At 51.6% G+C, this 21,067-nt stretch overlaps 1 protein-coding gene across 4 annotated transcripts in view; it reads right to left on the bottom strand.

Annotated features, from left to right (window-relative positions):
• pcdh19 (protocadherin 19) overlaps window positions 1-21,067 on the bottom strand; it is a 60,243-nt gene that overhangs the window by 11,595 nt on the left and 27,581 nt on the right. For all 4 annotated transcript variants that reach the window (XM_076046572.1, XM_076046573.1, XM_076046570.1 and 1 more), the window contains exons 3-4: window positions 14,719-14,777; window positions 12,128-12,300 (exon numbers count right to left, since the gene is read on the bottom strand). In XM_076046572.1, the coding sequence (XP_075902687.1) occupies window positions 12,128-12,300; window positions 14,719-14,777 (232 nt within the window). The remainder of the gene's footprint in view (window positions 1-12,127; window positions 12,301-14,718; window positions 14,778-21,067) is intronic.

Below are 21,067 nucleotides of genomic sequence, written 5' to 3'. Positions count from 1 at the left end.
AAGAAGAGGAAGAAGAGGAGGAACTAATAAGCAAATCTTTCCTGATTCCAGCTACATGGCCGCAGCATCCGTAATGGCGTGAGTCTGACACACAGCCGGTAATTGGATTTCTCAGGCCGCGTGCCCACTCATGATAGCACGCTAAGCTGTGACATGAAAAGTCCTTATGTGTGGCGAGGGAGCAAGGTGCAGCAGAGTGGAAGTGACAGGTGTCAAAGATCCAATTCACCCCCCCACCCCCCCCCCCCCCACCCACCCCCCCACCCCCACGTAACCCCCACCCACCCCTCCCTCGTCCCCGCATCCCGAGCTGCTTCTCTCTCCGGAGACAGAAGCTCGCCTGTGGTGGAGCCGAGCTGCCGCGCTTGACATTCAGTTGCAGATGGAAGCTGGTTATAAAGCTACGAGGGAGGCGGAGGGGGGGTCATGGAGGAGGCGGAGGAGCAGGAGGGGGAGGGGGTGGGGAGGGGGTGGTGACGCTGGCAGCATCCTGGATGTAAGAGGTCACGGCCTGATTGCCTGCTTTATTTATTTCCTGATGCTAATGCGAGCTGAATGCAGAAGGAGCGCGGGATGTCTGCCATGTGCCAGAGAAACGCACAGCCGAGCAGCTCCGCTTCCTCTCAGAGGGAGGAGCAGCACGGCGGTGGCGGCGGGCGGGTGGGCGGGCGGGGGGACGGCGGCGTCCCTTCCCTTCCCTTTCCCCGTCCTCTGCTCCTCGCGCCCCGGCTTCATCTTTAACGAGGGCTGCGCCGGATGAAAAAAAAAAAAAAAAAAAGCGAGCACATCATTAAAGAAGGAGCCACTTGGAGACTTTGCCGTCAACCATTAAAAGTTAACAGCCGACCTCTCCCATTACCTTTCATCCGTCCGTCTGAGGAGTCGGAGGGGTTTGGGGGGAGTGGTGGTGGTGGGGAGGGGGCGTCGTCGTCGCTCGAGACGAGTCGCATTTGCCTGACAAGACGCATCAATTTGGCCGCGAGTCGGCCTCCAGCGCGGCGGCGGCGAACGAGAGGAGGGGAGTCGCTCCCTCGTTCCGTTGCTGATATTTACTATTTTAATGCGATGTCGTTCCGGAGAAGTTGTGACAAAGCACAGGGGAAATAACTCAGTCTGTGCAGCACCGCAATAAAAACTCTTGTGACTCCTGTTTTATGTCTATCTCTATCTATCTATATCAGGGATGGGCAAACTACGGCCTGGGGGCCCACTTTTTAATCCGGCCCGCCAAACTTGAAGAAATTGTATTAATAGTGAGTAATAAAATAGCTGTATTTCATCAAAACTTTCCGTGTTTTGAGAGTCATTTCCATCAAGAGCTAAATACTGTAGGGTGTCAAAGACACTCATTTTGTTCTAACACTTTTGTTCATTATCAATTGACATTAAAGAACATGTTTTCTACACACCCAATGAGGTGCTTTTTCTCCGACGAGGCGGGTCATTAAAATGCTCCATCCAGAGAGATAGATAGATAGTTAGATTTGCTTTAATTTGATTATCCACCAGCGAACTGCATGGTTCACTGTTCACTGTTCAGTGCTTGACCTTTATTGCGCACAAACAGTCAAAACATGCACGCAGTCGAGTGCAGTGTTGTGCATGAAACGGCCTTTTCAGACTGTGAACTGGACGTGGAGACGATTTACGAACTTAATTACAGTAACGATGAAGACAACTTTTTTTTTTAGGCGGGGGGGGGGCTCTGCTGTGATGAAGTCGGTGCGGTGGAGGGAGGAGGAGGAGGAAGAGAGGTTTTTATGAAGACGTGTGGAAAGAAGAACTCCAGGCAGGCGGCGGAGAGTGCTGGCCAGGGAAAGGTCGCAGGAAACTCTCAACACACACACACACACACACGCACACACACACACACACACACGCAGACACAGACAGGTTCCCTCCCCTCTCCATTACGAGACCCCCACTTTCTCATCAATAGTTTATAATCTGGGTCAGTGGCAGCCTCCTGCTACTGAGACCTCCTCAAACTGTTGAATTACAGCGCGGTGAGCTCATCCCGGCAAGGTCAAGCTGGGGACGGCGGGGTGGGCGGAGACAGTGACACTAATTGGCCAATGAGATATTGTAATAGCGGAGGTGATTTGGAAAATTCCTCTTTAACCTCTGTTTAACTTATGCCGGGTTGAGAATCCAAAGTGCACCATCTGCCGCGGCCCAGCGCTGCGCTAGGCGGGACCAGAGGACCGAGGAGGAATCGCGCATCTCGCTTTTGCGGCCGGCGAATAAATTATCCCCGCTGAATATACATGAGGAGGAGCAGAATATGGAAATATTAGAGCAGCGTGCCGCAGGAAGTAACCTTTTGTTGCCACAACTGAGGAGGCAGCAGGAGGAGGAGGCGGAGGAGGAGTTGGTGGGAGAGGTGGAGGAGGGGGAGGCGACATAACTTTACATTTCCCTGCTACATATATTCCGTCTGACTTATACTCTGTTGTCAGGGGGAACAAGGGGATGAAAGGAGTGAAGTGGAGGTGACAAAGACGCGGCACAGAGACGAGGAAATGAAAGAAAAATAGCGTCGTAAATCTGGAGTGGATTAAAGAGGCTGGAGGTAGCGTGCGTGCGCACGTGCACGCTCGCTCGCACGCACAGAACTGCGCCGGCAGGAGGAAGTAGCAGGGGTTAAAAAAGAAATGCACATTGCGGCAGCAGAGAGGAGCCTCCCCCCCCCCACACACACCCCCCTCCTGCTTCCCCCCGACCTCTTCCTCCTGCCTTCACCCCAGCTGCAGTGATAAACGTCTCTTTGTGTCGCGGGCAGAAAAAGCCGCCACGAGCGAGCGGGGAACTCGTCGCACGACAGCTGATCTTCCCCCGTAAAACACAGCCGAGCCGAGAAGACTCACTAATAATGTGTTGTTTTGCTTTTCTGTTCTCTTCCTCCTCCTACTACTCCTCCTCCTCCTCCTCCTCCGATACGTTTCGCGTGGCCGGACCTCAAGACCCACCCCGACCCCCTTTAAATGCTTCCTGCAAAAAAAAATAAAAAAAATCCCAGCATCCTCCAGTCCCGGCGGCGCTCTGGTAAAGACTCGCTGCTACAGGTAATAGAGCTGATGATGGTGCTCTGGGCTGCGGGCCAGCTGCCGACTCTGTCCTGCCTGCAGGGAGCCAAGGCCCGCCTGGTGTCTGACGTCCTGGGATCCTCGTAATGAGTCTGGTGGTGGGCGCTCCGTCCTGCACATCACACACAACCTGGGGAACAACGTCCTCCTCTGGTTGATCAGCTGCGTCGGTTAAAGCGGCAGCCGCTGCATCACAGCGAGCAGGCAGCGAGAGGCTGGTTTGCTACTTGCTGGAGATGCTGCAATCATTTAAAAGAATGCTGAACGTGACATTATCTTCTCCAACCTGCCTCTGTCTCACCCCCCCCCCCCCCCCACACACACACACACACACACATACACACACACACACATACACCTCCAGTCCCTCTGCAGCCTCTTCTCCTCCCACTCCCACTCCGACTGACTTCATGTCCTCTCCCGCTACATCCATAAATCTCCTTAGCTCTCCCTCCAGGATGCTCCAACCTCAGCATCCTCCTACCCAGACATTCACTCTCCCTCGTCCACTCTGGCCTCTCTGGTGGCTTCACCTCCAAAACATTCAACATGAATCTGAAGTCCTCATTGCCCATCATGGTGCCAAAAGCAAAATCTACGAGGATTTCCGTACATCTACCTGCAGGGAAGTACATTACTTCCAATCAAGTACGTCAATAATAATCATCAATTCAATGTGTTTTCTTGCGGTCTCTTAAAAGCGGTGTGTGCCGCCCAGCAGAGCTGGCTGAATTTAGCTGTTAGACGCTGGTTTTCCAGAGAGTGAATGAGGACTTGTACCAAACAGAAAGAAGAGTGCTAAGTGCACAAGGAAAGGTCAAAAAATGTTGCATTAGCATTTCATCATGTCATAGCCACGGGTCTGACGTGAGCCCGACTACAAGCACCAGACCTGCAGACATGAAACAGTGAATGGAACAGCAGCGCCATCTCAATAATTACTCTACTTTTATTGTTCAAGTGTTTATAATCAAGTGAGAGCAAAACATGGGAGGAGAATTTGTAAATAAAAAAAAAATCTCTGTTAATTAGAAAAAAAAATGTTGTCCTGAGATGTTGTGTCTAATTGCCTTAACTCAGCGTGTCTCTCATTAACGCGACAATAAAGAAAAAACCCTGTTGTTGCTCTCGAGCTGTCGCTGTTGCCGACAGCCGGATGGAGGAGGAGGAGGCGGCTGAAGCGTCGCATCTCGAGCTGCAGCTGGTCCACATAATAATAATAATAATAATAATAATAATAATAATAATAATAATGATAATAATAATGATGATAATGATGATAATGATAAAAAGGAAGAAAACGACACCTGGCTGGGATCATCACGGGTTGCCAGGCTTTCGTAGATCCCCCACGCACGGTGCCCACTACACTTCAACAATCAGCATCCACTGTGAGTTTCACTGGTGTGACTGAGCGTCGCAGCATCGGCAGCTTCAAGTCGACCCGTCACTCTCTCTCTCTTTTCCCCCCAGTCAGGGACTAGTTGTGTGGCAGTTCAGCCGCCGCCGCCGCCGCTCGGATGCGTTGCAGTGCGGCGGCGGCGGCGACGGCTATCGACGGAACGCCACCACCTGTTTGCGACTTCCAAATGAGGTTAGCGACGACACTTTGGGGCGAAGGCGAGAGGAAACAGGCCCCATCACTCTGACGGCTCTCGCCCCGACACGTCCCCTCTGAGGACCCCGGCCGCTCGATAGCATTAACAGAGCGGAGCTGCCGCAGGGCTGCAGCGTCACTCCGGAAACATGCATCACTTTCAGAGTGTCTGAAGGGGACATAATGACAATAATAATAATAATAATAATAATAATAATAATAATAATAGTCGTAAGGATTTTGTTTGCCCAAGTTGGAAAGTCAACTTCAGATTTGAAAAAAAATTATAGTAAAGAAGTTCTTAAAAAAAAAAAACAACCTTCCCTGCCAGCTGTGATAGGCTGTTTGTGGCGAGGTGCAGCGAGAATACCGCGGCCGCCAGCGGAGACTTCGTTAACATCTCATTATTCCGAGTTTATATCTCACTTATGGCTCGTCTCACCAGATATGATTAGAATCTGCAGCACCGACCGGCGTTTAACTGGAAGTGCACGATGCTCATCTCATTAAGGATACATCTGTACAATAGCACGCTGAACCCTGGCCTCTCATGTAATTTAATTGTATCGTGCATGTTCTGCTTTTCTTTTTCTCTCTCTCGCTCTCTCTCTCCCCGATTCCGACTATAATGTGAATTGTCTTTGTTTGTTCCACTTGTGTTTTAATGGCTTTTTTTTTTTTTTTTTTTAAAGGTTTTTAGATGCGTGCGGCTGCCAATTAACACCTGGCCAGGAGAGGAGGCCACATACAGCCGCACGGCTAACTAGTGTTTTTTAAACGATTGTACGTGAACATATGTTAAAAAAGAAAAACAGAGAGAAGAAATTAAAGGTCCATTGTGTTGTGTTTCAAACGGGGGAAGTGGCATTAAATTTGTTCGCTAATGATTAGGATGTACGTCGACATGCAGAGCAGCCATGTTGCGCTACAACGTATCTACGGCAACCCAGAAGGTGGATCTGCTCTGGGTTACATGACTTCTTTTTTTTAAACAAGCTGGGACAAAAATTGATGTGAGACTAAGTGGGAGGCCGTATGCAATGTGATTTCTGATAATTAGACATCAGTACATGTGACACAATGGGCCTTTAAGTGGGGGGGGAAGGAGGGGCTGACAGGAAGCAGATCTTGTAAGAACAGAGAGGAAGCGCGAGCAAGCCACTCATTTCTGACAAAACCAATTTTGTTCTTTGTGATAAAAATGAAAAATGTCAAATGATACACCACATGAGGACCCGGCCCACACAGCGACCCGGGAGGATTTAAAAAGCGCGGTAGTGCTGCGGAGGGAAAATGGCTGCGGCTCCGTTTCCTCCGACAAGAATCCTGACCTCAGGAAAAAAAAAAAAAAAGCAGGGAGACAAAGCTGCTGGAGTTTCACTCCGCCTCCCGCGCCTCATTCCCTCCACCGCCTCTTTATCTTCCTCCTCTCTTGCCCCTATGTCTGATTAACCTTTCCACACACACCTCAACCGGAATTTAGAATTCAGCCGCCTCTCCTCCTCCCTCCCTCTCCCTCTCTCTCTCTCTCCCACCACCTCCTTCTTTAATACGCACTCGACCCCCATCAACTTCGGCGCATTACCTGTTCTTAATCTCCCTCCCTCCCGCCTGAGATCATCCTGATCCTCCCTGTTTTCCCATCTGCCCCGGCTCGGCTCGCTGTTCAGCAAACAACGGCGATTCGCCAGGTTTCTGCCGAGATTATTAACACACCTAGCATGGCACAGCGTCATGAATAAGCAATGGAGATCCAGAGCCCTATTTTCTCTCTCTGTCTCTGCGCTTTCTGTGTGTGTGTGTGTGTGTGTGTGCGCTCCTCTCTCTCTCTCTCTCTCTCTCTCTCTCTTCCTCACTCTCTCTCTTACACTTTGTGCACTGAATGCCAGGATTGTCTAGAAAATGAGCTGTCAGTGGATGGGGGCCCTGCAACGAGATACATCAGGCTCATTGTGCGCGCCGGAAAAAAAAATAATGAACTATTCCCATTTCTCCCTCTGATATGTTCAATACGCTATCCATGACAAGTGCAGGCAGAAAAGCGGTGGCCTCTCCAGCCGATTAAATACGCCGGGTGCGTATGTTGGGAAAGGGGCAGAGGCAAAGGTTGCGGCTGCGTGCGTCTCGGCGGTTGTGGACAGCGGGAGTTTTATGGCTTTTTTTTTTTTTGTTTTGTTTCCTTTAGTTTTTTTTTTTTTTGTTTTTCCCTTGTTTGTGTGATAATGTGCAAAGTTGAGGAGAAGCAGCTGGAGGCAGCGCTTTCAGGAGACGGGGGAGGCGGAGGGAGGAATCAAAAACACGTCAGGTTTGTTTAAGCTTCCGCGCGCATCTCCCAGCCCGGAACCCAGCGCGGGACCACGGGGACGGCTGAGGTTTTCATTCTCGTCTCATCAGGTGGACGAGGCGCCGAGCAAAACTCTGCCGAAGGGGCCGGAAAGCAAAGAGTTTGTGTGCAAAGCATCTCAGTTGAAGGAGACGGGAGCTCTTCTGTCTTGCGTGGAGATGTTTCAACCTTTTTTTTTTCCATCCAAAAAAAAAACCTTCTGCACTTCTTCACATATCTGCCGTGTTGTTTTTCCTCTGGGACATTTTCACTCCTTCAGCCGGAGTCTCGGCGCTTCACGACGTGGCCGCGGCCACGCCTGCCTGCGAGCGGCGTCGGTGGGCTCGGCGTCTCGCCCGACGCTCGCGCCTCTTTTGTCACTGTCAGCCATTTTACCTCCGCCGCCGGTAGCCGCATTAGATTAAGCAAAAAAATCCTAATCAAAATGGATGGCGCTGGCCTTCCAGTCTGCCGCTGATTCAATCGTGGGACGCCACGAACGCAACGCATGTCGTTGCCAGAGACCCAATCATATGGCCAGGTTCGGGGAAGCCTAATCCAATCAGAGCCGTGTTTGGAGAATCAGTCAGAACCTCCAGCAGGAAAATTTGAAAGAAAAAAATGAAATGAAAAAAACATTGGTCTCACCTGTCAAGAGATTCTTTCCTCTTTTAGGATTTCTTTTTATTTACTGCTTACAGCTCGTCTCTCCATCTCTGTCTTCCTTTAACACACACACACATGCGCGCACACACACACGCACGCACACACACGCCCTCTCGCGCTGTCAGCACAGCCCCTGTTCCTGCTGCCATCCTGTTCCTGACACCTGTCAGCATTTTCTGTTAGTGGATCAGAAAACTGCAAACTCGAAATGTTTCCGTGTTGAATTTAGGGCAAGTTTGCAGCGGCTGCTGGTAATGTTGCGAGGTTGCTCCTTTTTTTCCTTTTTTTTTTATAAATTCAACTGGGGAGGGAGTCGGCGAGGTGGGAGGAAGAGGAGGAGGAGGAGTGCCAGAGTGGCACAAAAAAGGGTGGCGAGATGCGGGTCGGATGCGTCTGCGGGCGGGAGACGGAGGAGACAGACAGCGAGACATACGGAAGATGTGCGGTGGGGGAGCTGGAATCAATTAGGAGCAGCGAAAACCCTGCGGAGCCGCTGATGGAGGGCGGGAACGGCGGCGGTGTGGCGGTGGTGGGGGGAGGGGCTTCCATTCCTGGGCCTGGGCTTCAGGCACACACCCACAGGGAGGCGACGGCAGAGATGAGAGATATTCTCCAGAGGTGGAGGCCAGAGGAACGTGTCAGGAAATCAGAGGGAGCCGTTAGCTGCTCCGTTTAATTGAGCGGCTCGGCTCCAAACCGCCCCGTTACTCTCCTCTCCCCCCCCCCCCCCTACCCTCCCCTCCCCCCCACTTTTGTCTAACAAGCAAAGATGAGCCACTTTCCCACCCAAACCCCCGCCCCCCCTTTTTTCCCCATAGACAACTCTGCATATTGACTCGGCAGAGAGTCCAAACGGAGAGACCACAAACCTCTGAAGCCGCAAATGGGACGGCGGGATGAAATGAAGAGCCCCCCTCTCCCCTCCCCCCCTCCTCCCACACACACACACACACACACACACACACACACACACACACTGCCCACCCCCGCCCAGCCCTCTCCCCCGCGGAGATAACTAGCAACGATTTAACAATACATGAATCTTAATCCTGAGAAAACCACGATGGCTCATCCACATCCGCCGGGAATTAAGAGTGAGAGCTGCGACAAGCAGGATGTCGATTATTATATATAAAATATATAATAATATCTTCAGGTCCCTTTTCTCAGATGCCACTTCGGAACAGTAATGGTCCCGCTGAGCCACCACGACCTGGTCGCGTAACACACTTCAGCCAAATCCCCTCCAACTTCACAGATATGCCTCCAAAGATAAAGCAGGACGGAAGGATCCCTTCTTCTTGAACTTCTCCTCGCTTTAAGAAAAAATAATATATATATTTTCTTTTTTTCCACAAACTTACAACAATATCGCTCTTTCCCACCGCGGGCCCATTACATGTAAAAGATAATGCTTCCTTTATAGATTTTAGGAGATTTAAGGTAATACGTCCCGCAGATACTCCGCCCTAATCTAAAGCTCAGCGCGCCCATAATTCAGGTCAGCTTCCTTTTTTTTTTTTTCCCTCTTCTCTTCTTTTTTTTCTCCTGCAGACCTGAATTATCCACGAGCGCTCACGTCTCCCCGGATTCTTGGCAGCCGTTCAGCGGGAGAGGCGCTCGGCTCACATTTAAGTCGGCAATCTTTTCACCGGCACTTCGCTCAAAGTTACCTTGGTCGCGGCAGGAATAATTAGCGGCCCTGCCAAAAAAGATTCAAGGCATAACTCTGTTGGTGGAGAGCCAACAAAACTAAACAAAACAAAACACAACAAAAAAACTGGGCTCGTCGGGGGTGGGGGGGGGGATAAAAAAAAAAAAAAAAGGCAAGATGCCCGCCGTGGTGATTCAGAGGCGGAGGTTAGTTGGTGGCTGAGGATCGTCGCTCAAGTCTTTGAGCGGGCAAACAGCACCTGAAACTCGGCGCTGGGAACGGTAAACATTTGCACTGTGAAACAAAAAAAGCAAAAAAAAGGAAAGACAAAAAGCAGAGTTTAACCCTTCTCACTTCCTCCTCCGGCTTCCCTTTGTTCTCCACGCCGATCAACACCAGGAAACTGAGCGATGGGAAGCGGAGAGAAAATACAATCCAGGCCGATGCCGCTGTTGTCCTTTGGCAGTCGGAGTCTCTCAACTCTCGACTCCGCTCGCTAGCCGGCAGCGAGCAGCAGCAGCAACCGGCCTGACGACTGCTGTTCTGTTACATCTTCTTTTACTTCCTTCACGTTTTAATGAAGACAGAGGAGCTTCTGTTTCTACCACACGCACGATGCCATGAGGCCGCGGTGGACGCGTCCGGTCTGAACGTGCGTTCGCGTTGTTCCGACGACCCCGCGACGGGGGGGTGGGGGGGTGGGGGGAAGATTCCAGAGCCGAAGGAGCCAATAACAGGGCTCCTCCTCATTGTGATTCCGCACAGCCACTTTTTGTTATCGTCTATTTGCTCCGGTCAGGAGAATGGACAGCGGTGTGGCTCTGCCTCCTCTCCTGTTTACCGCGGGCAGCCGCATTACACATTCAGCGGGCATACGTGCTGAAACAGATACAATCATCGGCGCTGTTAATGAAAAAAGGAGCCCCCCTTCGAACCCCCCCCCCCCAACACACACACACACACACCAGTCCCCTCAGTCTCTCTCTCTTACACACACACAGACACGCTAGAAAAACACACCCACTTGTAACGTTCTTCACGTACATCAGTTCTAATTGTCTACAATAATGAGATCCCACTGCTGGAAAAGCCTGCTGGCGTTTTAAGAACCTGGGGTTTTTGTAAATATGTATTTTAAAGCTGGATAAACAGCGTGAGAAATGACAAAAAAAAACACAAAAACTCACATCTGCTTGGCGGGTAAATTATACAGGTAATGACCCTCTCCGGAATCTCTGTCTTTGTCCAATGAGAATGCTCGGATTTAGTGTAAAGAGGAGCCGTCCCTCCCCCCTCACCCTTCCCCCCTCCCCCCACCCCTACACTCTGTTTGAACCTGCAGGTCAGCACCGACTATCAGGAAGCCGAGAAAAATAATGCAGGGGAAGATCAAATACTCCTGAAGCCGAATAAACAGTCAAAAAAAAATTTGAAGTTAATGAAGTTGATTTTCCAAGCAAAAGATTTATGAAAGCAATTCAGATGAGGAGCCTTTTTGTTCCTCCTGCAGGTCAACAATCAAAAGCCTCAGATGAATGTGACGGTGAGAAATGTTTCTTCAAAGCAGATAAACAAAAAAAACAAAAAAAACCTGCATGTGAAACCACGCCCGCTCACCACTTCACAGCCCAGCCATTTGAGGAAAAAAAAAAAAAAAGCTTGATGAATAATTTAAAAAAAGAATCCATCCCTTCATCATCACCCACCCTTGTTTGCATTTTTATAAAGTCGGATCCATTTTCTTCCACCGCCGCTGCCGCCGCGGCTCATTAAAACCCTCTCCCCCTCGCATGCACACGAGCTGAGCAGGGAGGAAGGCGGCAACTTTACTGGGGCAGAGTTTGAGAGAGAAAAAAAAAAAAAGAATGTGAAATTTTAGCTGAGGCAAGATGTAGGGAGGGAGAGAGAGAGAGAGAAAACAGCTTCCCTCGTTCTCAAATTGCAGCGCCGTGCGAATGTAAAGTTCAGCGATAAGTGCGAGCGGCCGGCGCCCTCCTCCAGAAAAAACGAAATGTCCGGTGTTTCCAACCTCACTCGGAATGAAAAGCCGTGAGTCATCTCCAAACATCTTGAAACACACACACACACACACACACACACACACACACACACGCTGCTGAGCACTCGCACCTGTTCCTGCAGCGTTTCCCCTCCCGGTTCGGTTAAAAAAAAAAATAGAAAAAATAGAAAAGCACCCCCTCCTGGCTGTGACTGGCGGCAGTTAAGAGTGAACATCCCTCAAGCTGACGGCGACTCCGGGCCGCCGACGGCCTCTTTCAGAGAACACGGCCAGTCAGAAATGAAGCATCGCCGCTAATCCCCGGCTAAATGGTGCGGCTGAATAATGGATGAGGGCACGTGGCGACACGCACCTCTCCACCTCTCCTACCTTTTTAGGTGGACTTCAGAAGACACGCATGCACACACGCACACACGTGTACACGCACGCACGAGGGGGCACACGCAGCGCTGATGAGTCAATAATGTTGCCTAAGCCTTGGTATCAAAGGGGAGCCTGAGCTGTCAGAGATCCCTCACATTAGCCACTCTGACTTCAAAGACACGCACACACACACACACACACACACACACACACACACACACACACACACACACACACACACAAAAGGAGTCCTGATGTAATTCATACATCTGAAGGCTGCAACGGGCATAATGCACCTTGAGAGACGCTAAGAATTATCTTGAAAACACACACACACACACACACACACACACACACACACACACACACACGCACGCGCTAGCTAGCGAGCCAGCAGGAGGCCAGATCTTTTCCTCACCTTGATCCGGCAGCTGGCACACGTTGGGTGGCACGGTCATGTTGAGCATGTCGTTGACGGCCGTGTCCACGTAGTGTCCTCGCTGGACGTCGTGCTCGCTGTCGGTCTGGTCGCTCTCCTCGTGGCCGCTGTCCTTCAGGCTGTTCCCCTCCAGGTCCTTGAATGTGGACGTGCTGTGCGGAGGCGGTGGAGGTGGAGGAGGGTAAGGTGGGGAGGGAGGGAGGAAAAAAAAAGAAAAAAAGTCGATTAGCTGTCGGGCGGCGGAGCCTCGTCGTTTCTCTCCTTGTCCCCGATATTTCTGAATCGCTGCCCTTTACATCTCGTCCCTTTGAAAGTTAAAGAAAGGCTGATACACTCGACATTGGGGGATCTTAAAAATATCTCCCGGTCGGATTGAACCGCGTGCGGCAGAGCGTTCCGGAGCAGCGCCCCCCGCAGGGTCACCTGGACTTCGCCGGGAGCCGAACGCTCGGGAAGATTGACGGCTATCGTCGGAAAACACCTGTGTTTGCCAAACCAACACCCCCGCCAACTGTCAGCACGTCTGCCACGGCAAAAAAAAAAAAGGCCTCGTTTTTTTTTTAAACCGCACTTGAAAAGCAGCGCCGCAGCGCCGCCGTCTGAAGGCGAAAAGACATTTAAATCTGTCAGGGAGATATTTATCAACTTCACAGGTAGCGCAGCGACTCTCCCGCCGGGGATTATTTGGATGGATGTGGCGGCTTCAAGGACGCCGCGTTCAGCCGTAAGCGGGGCTGAAGGGGGGTTGGAGGGTAGAAACTGGCCCGTTCAGTCAGTCAGTCAGTCAGTCAGCCAGTCAGCCAGTCAGTCAGTCAGTCAGTCAGTCGGTCTTGTGGCTTCAGCCGGTCAAACAAACGTGGCGGAAATCAGGAATTCCTGGAAGGAAGATTGATGCGGGGAACGCCGGGAGCATGCAAACCCAGCATCTGTCTTGTTTGGGTCTTGTTGTTCGGTTCGGTGACGAGTGAAGGCGGGGAGGTGTGTGTCTGTGTGTGTGTGTGTGTGTGTGTGTGTGTGTGTGTGTGTGTGTGCGTGTGTTTGCAGTGTGCAGTGCAATCAACAGCTGCACAGTGACAGCGTGATCCTCCCTTTCCTTCCCTCCCTCCTTCCCCTGTTTGATTCCCATCCCACTGGAACAAATTTCGCTTTACAAACAACACTTAATAGGGATGAATATATGAACACGTGTTCCCAGCAGCAGCAGCAGCAGCGGCGGCGGTGGCAGCAGCAGCAGCGGCAGCGGCAGCGGCAAGGAGGAAAAAAAAACAAATGTACAGTTTTGTGGGGGGGTAAACAAAAAAGCAAACGGTTGGAGGGAAATGAAGGGCAGGACAAGGGGAGGGGAGGGGTGGGGGGTGAGGGGGTGAGAGGGGGGAGTGCATTCTCCAGACGGAGCGTCCCCTCTCCCGCCGGCCCGCCAGAGAGGACTGTGGGTAATGGTGGCTCTCTGATGTTATCACTGTAATTGCACCTGTCCCGCGCTCCCGGGCTCCACCGGCTCCTGGGGGCATTTCTTTGTAGAAAGCGCCACACAAGTCCGCACACTTGAATGCTCTTTGTTTACATTAACGGCGGGAATCTTTCTGTGGGGGGGAAGTGTGTGGGGGGTGGGGGCGTGGGGTCGGGTGGCATGATGTTTTTTTTTTTTTTTTTCTTCAAAAGGCTGGGACGGCCTCAGAGAAAAAAAGGGAGGCCGTGACGCCTCGTGGCCGCAGGTAAAGAGGGAGAATTAAAGGGTTATTTTGGTGTGTGTGTGTGTGTGTGTGTGTGTGTGTGTGTGTGTGTGTGTGTGTGTGTGTTTTCTAAGGGAGCTCAGTGGGTCGGGGATAAAGCCTCAGCGGCTGCAGGGAATTACATTATATGACCACCGCCACCTCCACCTCCACCTCCACCCCCGACCTGACCTCACCCCCCTCCCTCCTCCCTCCCTCCTTCCCCACTTCAGCCCCCCCCCCGCCTCATTCCAGCAGACCTTATCTAACATCCCGTCTCAGGTGTACCGAGGACAATGAAACCATTAATACTCCTTCATCGCTCAGGACAGGAAAAAAAAAAAAAGGAGGCCTTATTACTTCCTCCGTGTTGAGAAACCAGCACAGACAGTTCTCAGAATATCATTCAGCCGCTTTGTGTTGAAGCCGTGAAGCTTGCGCGTCGGCCAATCAGCCGGATTAGACGGCGGTAATTACAGGGTTACCTGTAAATATGAAAATCATAACTCGCCACGTCTCTCTCGGCTGCGCCGCAATCTAATCATCCCCCCCTAAGTTCTGCAGGCTCGTCTCTCAACAAGTGTCTGCTGAACGCATTACAGGGCTAATTCTATCCAACCCCCCCACCCTCCCCCCTTCCCAAAATAAATCTTATCCTCCCTGTTGCAATTAAGGGGAACAAAAAAAAAACACACACACAAAACAACAAAACACACACACACACACTAACACACTAACACACTAACGCGGAGCACTGGCAAGCAGCTGCAGCGTTAGCATCGGCGCTCATTAGACAAAACAATTACAGATAACAAAATTTTAACGAGGCGGCGGCAACAATTCCTAATCAAGACATACCTTTTAATGAGGTGGGCTCTGCTGTTCACGTAGCTGGAGTCCATGGAGTAGTTCTCCGTCTGCAGCAGAGGGGGAGAGAGTGGAGGGGGCGGGGTGAGGGGCGGAGGGGGAGGGAAGGAGGGAGAGAAAAGAGCGAAAGGCACCTTTAATATGGAGAACAAACCCCGGAATAATGCAGCAATTCATTGACTTTGAGCGCAAATCGTATTTTACACCGAAAAACAAGAAAAAAAAAAAGTCTCGGTAGGGTGAGTTCAGGACCACATGCATGTGCGTGCACGCGCACACACGCACACAGACACACACACACACACACACACACAGCAGCAGCAGCGGCAGCGGCAGCAGCAGCTGGACCTCCTGCCGTCTCCACCACTGGCCCGCCACATTTAAAAGGGAGTCATTAGAGCGAGCGGGACGATCAAGCAGAATAACAGAGAGAGAGAAAAAGTTCTTCCCCCCCTCCCCCCTTTTCTTTTACCGTGTTTGAGCAGAACATCGGCGCAGCGATTGGGAATAAAGGAGCGCAGGAGAAGCGGATGGAATTAGAATTAGGGGGGGGGGGGTTGAGAGGGGGTGGGTGGGGGGTGGGGGGTGGGGTAGAATCTTAACGCAACGCAATTGCAGATGAAAAGCTCGTTGGAATGCGCGCGCAATAGATCTCTGACCCACATTAGAGGAGGCAGCCAGTTCAAAGGCAGCCTACATTCATTCTGCCCCCCACCCCCAACACCACCACCACCACCACCACCAGAGAGCAGCCTGACAAGTTGCAGCCCGCCGGGGCCGAGGCACAGGTAGCCCCCCCCCCAGCGTCTGCGGAGCGTCAGACGGCGTTCCCGGAGACGTCACGGTGGGTCAGAGGACCTCAAAGGACCTCAAAGGACCTCAAAGGACCCGCAGCCCCTCCACTCCACAGCCGGATAAGACTCCCTATGCAAACTCTGATAACATGCAGGTGTTTCTCTCGCAGCCCTGACTTAAGATTCCACAGCGCAGATAGCGTGTACTGATACAAACGGCTAAAAAAAAAAAAAAGGGTCGTGAGTCAGGCCGCCGCTTCCGTGGAAAGTCTGCAGAGCTCGTATCAAAGGCCGGGCGGGTGTGGAGAGTCCGGGGAAGGAAAAAAAAAAAGTCACCCGTATGATAAGAAAGGTTAATGCAGGCGGCGGAGCACAATTGCTGCTTATCAAAAGAGCTCCGCGTCTGACATGTCGAGGCCGGCACGGCGGCGGCCCCTGGACACGCTGTCACACAGGCGACTGAAAGGATTTGGATTAAAACCCAGAGCTGCGCCGGGCGAGGCCTCCTCTTTTATGAGGCGTTAATGGGGGTTGAATGCTCTGTGGACTATCTGCGGGTGAAAGCGCCAGGGCGGAGGGGCGGTGGAGTGTCAAACATCTGGCCTCTGTCCTCACGTCTTGAGTCAGATGCCGGCAGATCAGAGTTAGCCGCTGTGAGGTCACGTGATTTTTTTTTTTTTTTTTTCATCACGTTTTTCACAGCGACGGATGCCGGTGACGCTCTCGTTAACCGTCGGCTCCACCCCGAGTCCTCCCACTGTTCAAACGGACCAGCGGAGAACATCCAGAAGCCGCGAGTTCACTTTTTTTACCCACTTGAATCTCTGTTAGCGATTTGAAAACCCCTTGGCCGACCCGCCCACCCTTCCTTCCTTGTTGCTCCGCGTCACATTCTGAAACTCTCCCGATGCGGGCGTGCGTCTTCATTTCCTGTTTGGGACGATCTGATCCACGCAAACTGGGAGCGACGGGGCTTGAAAGCAGACGAGGAGCGCTATCTGGAACGTCGGCGCCGAACTGCCAGGGAATTTAGTGAACAGGAGACGTGAGGAGAGCGGCGGGCTGGAGGTGGAGCTTGTTGCTCCGGATTAACTGCTGTTTGCCCTCCACCCGCGCCGGGCTAATTACTGTTGGAGGGATTCTCGGCACCACTTTGGCGCTCGCGTATTACAATGCAACGTGCCTGCGCCAAAGGTTAGCGTCCCTCCGTCTCCTTTTTCACTGTTTAGCCCTAATTGAACTTTAACTCGTTAGCGGAGCGGGGAGATCGTTCACGGGGAAATTCAATTAGCGCGTTATGATTGTTATTAACCATTAATTCTGGAGAGCAGCGTGTTTGTTCTCATGTCCCCCCCCAGTTTGACTCCATTAAATATCAAAGTTGGCGGCAGCCACTCGGATTAATCAGGGTATAATAAAAGATTAACACATTGTTAGAATATTTAGAACAAACAAATTTCATGTTGAAAGGCTGTAGTGGGGCTGTTTTTTCCAGCTCGACACTTGTGTCCTACTGATCAACATGGAACACGCAAAGCTGCCATTCAGCAGCTGACAACAAAAGGAAACATCAAAGTGCAAAAGGCCAAATGAATGAAATGAATCTGATCCGGTGAGTGCAATTATTAGGCAAACCAGATCTCACTTCCTGTTTTCTCCCCCCCCGCCCCCGCCCGCCGGCAGAACAATGGAATTCCTCCAATCAAGAGTAATTTGTTCACGACTGGGGGGCGGAAAGCGTTTCATCTCTTCAACAGACGCGCTTCATCGCCGGGCGTTTTCTGGGTTTTTCACCTGAACGTCCCGGCGAGCTTACATTAAACTCAGCTCGTCTTCGGGAGCGGCGCCTCCAGCCGGGGCCTCATGAAAATGCAAAGGCATGAGTAACAAGAGGGAGTGGAAACTTCATTTAAAAAGACACGATAGGAAATTTCTTGCGAATGTCACTCTGGCAGCCGTCGGTAATTGGTTTGGATGGCAGGTTCTGTGCGAGCACCCCCCCCGCCCCCCGAAAGAGGACGGCGCCGCGTCCCTGCTCTCCAGACGTCCATAATGAAATCCCTTCAAGGTTCCTTCTCTCTCATTCGCGCTCCCTCTCTCTCTGTGTGTGGCCGTCTTATTGGTGGCGCGGAGGGAAGAAAAAAAGGAAAAAAGAAAGAAAGCAAAAGAAAAGAAGACTCTTATTTTCCACCCTCGCCGCGGCGTTTGCTCGTTAATCAAAGGAATCAGCGATGATTACCGCGCTTCCCTCGATTTATCAAATTGTCAGCGGGAATAAACAAACATCCAGCACGCCCCAGAAATAACCTTGAGCTTTGATGAGGCGCGAGGATCGCGCACACAGAGGCGTCGCCAGGCGGATTCCTGTAAAGAAATGTAATGTCTGCCAGCTCCCCCCCACCCACCACCAGCACCAGCACCAGCCAGCATTTCACATGGCAACCTCAAGTCGGAGAGCCGGTCAATAGACCTCGAGGTCGAGTTTCCAAGCGAGGAGGAGGCGGAGGAGGAGGAAGAGGTCGAGGAGGAGGAGGAGGAGGAGGAAGAGGTCGAGGAGGGGGGATAGCAAGGGAAAAAGGAAGAAGAAGGAGAAGGATGAAGACAGTGAGGAGGAGGAGGTCAACCCGACTACGCTGAGGATGCCGCAAAATGGTTCTCAAGTTGGTCGACAGCCCCCTAACCCCCCCCACGATTATTGTTCTGTTTCATCTATACAAGCGGAAGCATTGGGGGGGAGGGGGAGGGGGAGGGGGAGGGGTGGGATGGAGGGCTGGAGGCCCAGGAGCCGCTGGGCGATGGTGTCAAAGTGAGCGGTGAGGTAAGTGGTAGGAGGGGGTGTCAGTGGGACACCGGCAGCCCCCGTCTCTTCCTCCCACCAGCCAGCTCTTTATCTCCGCCAGTGAAGCCGAGGCGCAGGGATGGAGGGATGGACGGAGGGATGGACGGAGGGATGGACGGAGGGATGGACGGAGGGCCGAGAGGAAAAGCAATCTCCTCGCCTAGTTTGCCGCCGTAAGATTTGATTTGACCTCCTCCCAGCGTGACAATTGGTTCCGTGGCGGCATGCAAGTGTATTCATTGTGTAGCGGCACGGTGGTGGAGGAGGAGGAGGAGGAGGACGAGGTGGTGGAGGAGGAGGAGGAGGAGCAGGAGCGCCACGGGAGGGAGAGGGGGGTGATGGGGATGTGACACCAGTTGTTACACCAGTAAACACCCAGCCAGTTCAGCAGATGTCACACAGATAGAGGAGAGAGAGGAGCAGCAAGTGTGTGTGTGTGTGTGTGTGTGTGAAGGGGGGGGGGGTGTAATATAATAATAAAAGTCTCACAGCTGGTCGACGGCGTGCACTATGGAAGCTGACAGAGTTGAATAAAGATATACGGAGCAGCGTGCGCTATGCATCGATTAAAGGTCGCTTGAGCTTGAAAACTGGGGGGGGTAGATTTAAAGAAACAAAGAGTCGCTGTGCGTTTATGAAAACAAGAAGGGACGCAAACGTGTCTCGTCAGCGGCGGAGCAAAAATAAAACACCCGGCCGAGGAGGAGAGAACGCAACAACACTACAGCAGATGAGACTGAATCAATTAAAACTGTCAGCTTGCATTTTGCTGCTCAGCCCCCGTGTGTGTGCGTGTGTGCGTGTGTGTGTGTGCGTGTGTGTTTATTTGTTTATTGTGGATGCAGTAGCGCTAGTGGACTCCCTCGGCCCCCCCGGAAGGCAACGCAACGCATTATGGGCATTGTTATTGATATCCCAGCGCTCAAAGAGAGAGATGAGAGAATAAAAAGGGACCCGGGGAGGATTTTACATGGCAAACCGTCAGCAATTAGGAAGCAAGAAGGGCGGCAGGAGCGGCGGCGCCGGTGGTTGGAGGGCAGCTGTTATCGAGATGGCATGTAGCAGAATAAGAAGGAAGGAGGAAAAAAGACAAAAAAGAGGAAGAAATTAAAGCTCCCATGTCGTATAAAATTCACTTCGGCAGAGTTTTCTATTAATATCGTCTCTAACCTGCGAATGAACTCCTGAGAAATGAGAAAAAAGTTCACCCAGTAATTTCTTTTTTTTTTTTTTTCCCCTTGGTTATTTTTTTCATTTTTAGTCCCTTTCCAAATACGAGGACGGTCCAACTATCAGTTCCTGTGGAACCGTGCCCTTTGTGATGTCACCATGGAACCTCTGGCCGGTTATGCTATCCTGGGATCATGTCGCATAACCAGCCGGTTGAAGCAGGAAGTGGGCGGCAGTGATCGGAGGTCTCAATATATTTCCTACGACGCCTTTAAGCGGCCGTTTACAGATGCACGTCTATGGAAAGAAACATTATTTATTTCTTTTTTCTCACTTGACCTCAGCTCAGCTTGTGTGCAGCCGTTCCGAGGGGAGAGGAGCTCAGCCTGGACCCTCCACCTCGGCCACCTCGGCCACCTCTGGCCCCTGGCAAGGCACCGTCACCCGCTCGCCCGCCCGCCATCTTCCTGGTTATAGAATTTCCCATAGATGGAGCGCCATCTGCTAGATTATAGATTTCTCTCTTGCTTCGTGCGGGGCCGAGGCCCCTCGGGGAGGATCAGCGGTTAAAAAGGGGTGAAAGAGTGCCTGAGGCGCAGGCCGGCCTGAGGATGAGGTTACGTTTTACATTTAGAGGGGGGGGGTTGGAGAGGGGAGGCGCTCGCTGGGATGAATACAGAGTCGTTACAAGTTAATAACAACCCCAACATTCAGAAGTGTAACATTAACGAATACCTGTTTACGCCCCTGACATTGTGTTAATAGGTGTTTTGAGGGTGAGAACTGAAATCTAGAATAGAATAGAACACCTTGACCACTTTTTTTTTGCATTTAATTTCAATGCAGTTTTTGAATCACGACCAGCTACTATATTTTAAAGGCTCAGCCCTACAATCACAGCGCGTGATGGAGGGTTCAGACGAGTCGCTCATCAAAAGAGTCAAAGAGAATCGAGTGGAGTCACTGAGTGAGTCACCCAGAGCGTGCCATGAATACGGAGAGTTGATACAATTTAACATCGACCACAACCAATCACCCGCCCCCCGTATCAAAAAAAAAAAAAAAAACACACCCCAAAATTATACACAATGGGTGGTGACAGGGGGTGACAAACAACCTGCTGCCTTCCCCGCATCATTTCACTTCATCGCCTGTTCTGCGGTTCACGCCCCGAGTCTGAGAATCAATCACGTCGCAAAGGCGGGAGAGATTCTGCAGCGATGCAGATGGAAGCGGTTCTGGCCCGGAGTCTCGGCTTCACCACGGCTCGATTTTAAGGAAACAAACAAACAAGCCAGCAGGATGGCACGTTCTTTCTAAATCAGCAGCGGCTAAAGGTTTTTTTTTTAATTCATCAATGATCCTCGTTGAACCCACGGAGGGAAAAAAAGCTTTTAAAACGTCGCCTGTCAGCGCTCAGGGAAGGTGGCAGAAAACCTCCCTGGGCTGCGAACGCCGACTCCCAGGACACTTTAACTTCCTGAAAAGTTCAGAGACAATCCATCAATCCATCACCGCCGCCGGCCGCCCCCCCCAC

The sequence above is a fragment of the Nelusetta ayraudi genome, unplaced genomic scaffold (genome assembly GCF_046127955.1).
Source record: "Nelusetta ayraudi isolate G7.1 ecotype Tasmania unplaced genomic scaffold, CSIRO-AGI_Nayr_v1 ptg000090l, whole genome shotgun sequence".
In the NCBI taxonomy this organism is placed as follows: domain Eukaryota; kingdom Metazoa; phylum Chordata; class Actinopteri; order Tetraodontiformes; family Monacanthidae; genus Nelusetta; species Nelusetta ayraudi.
This window is presented reverse-complemented; position numbering and strand designations above follow the sequence as displayed.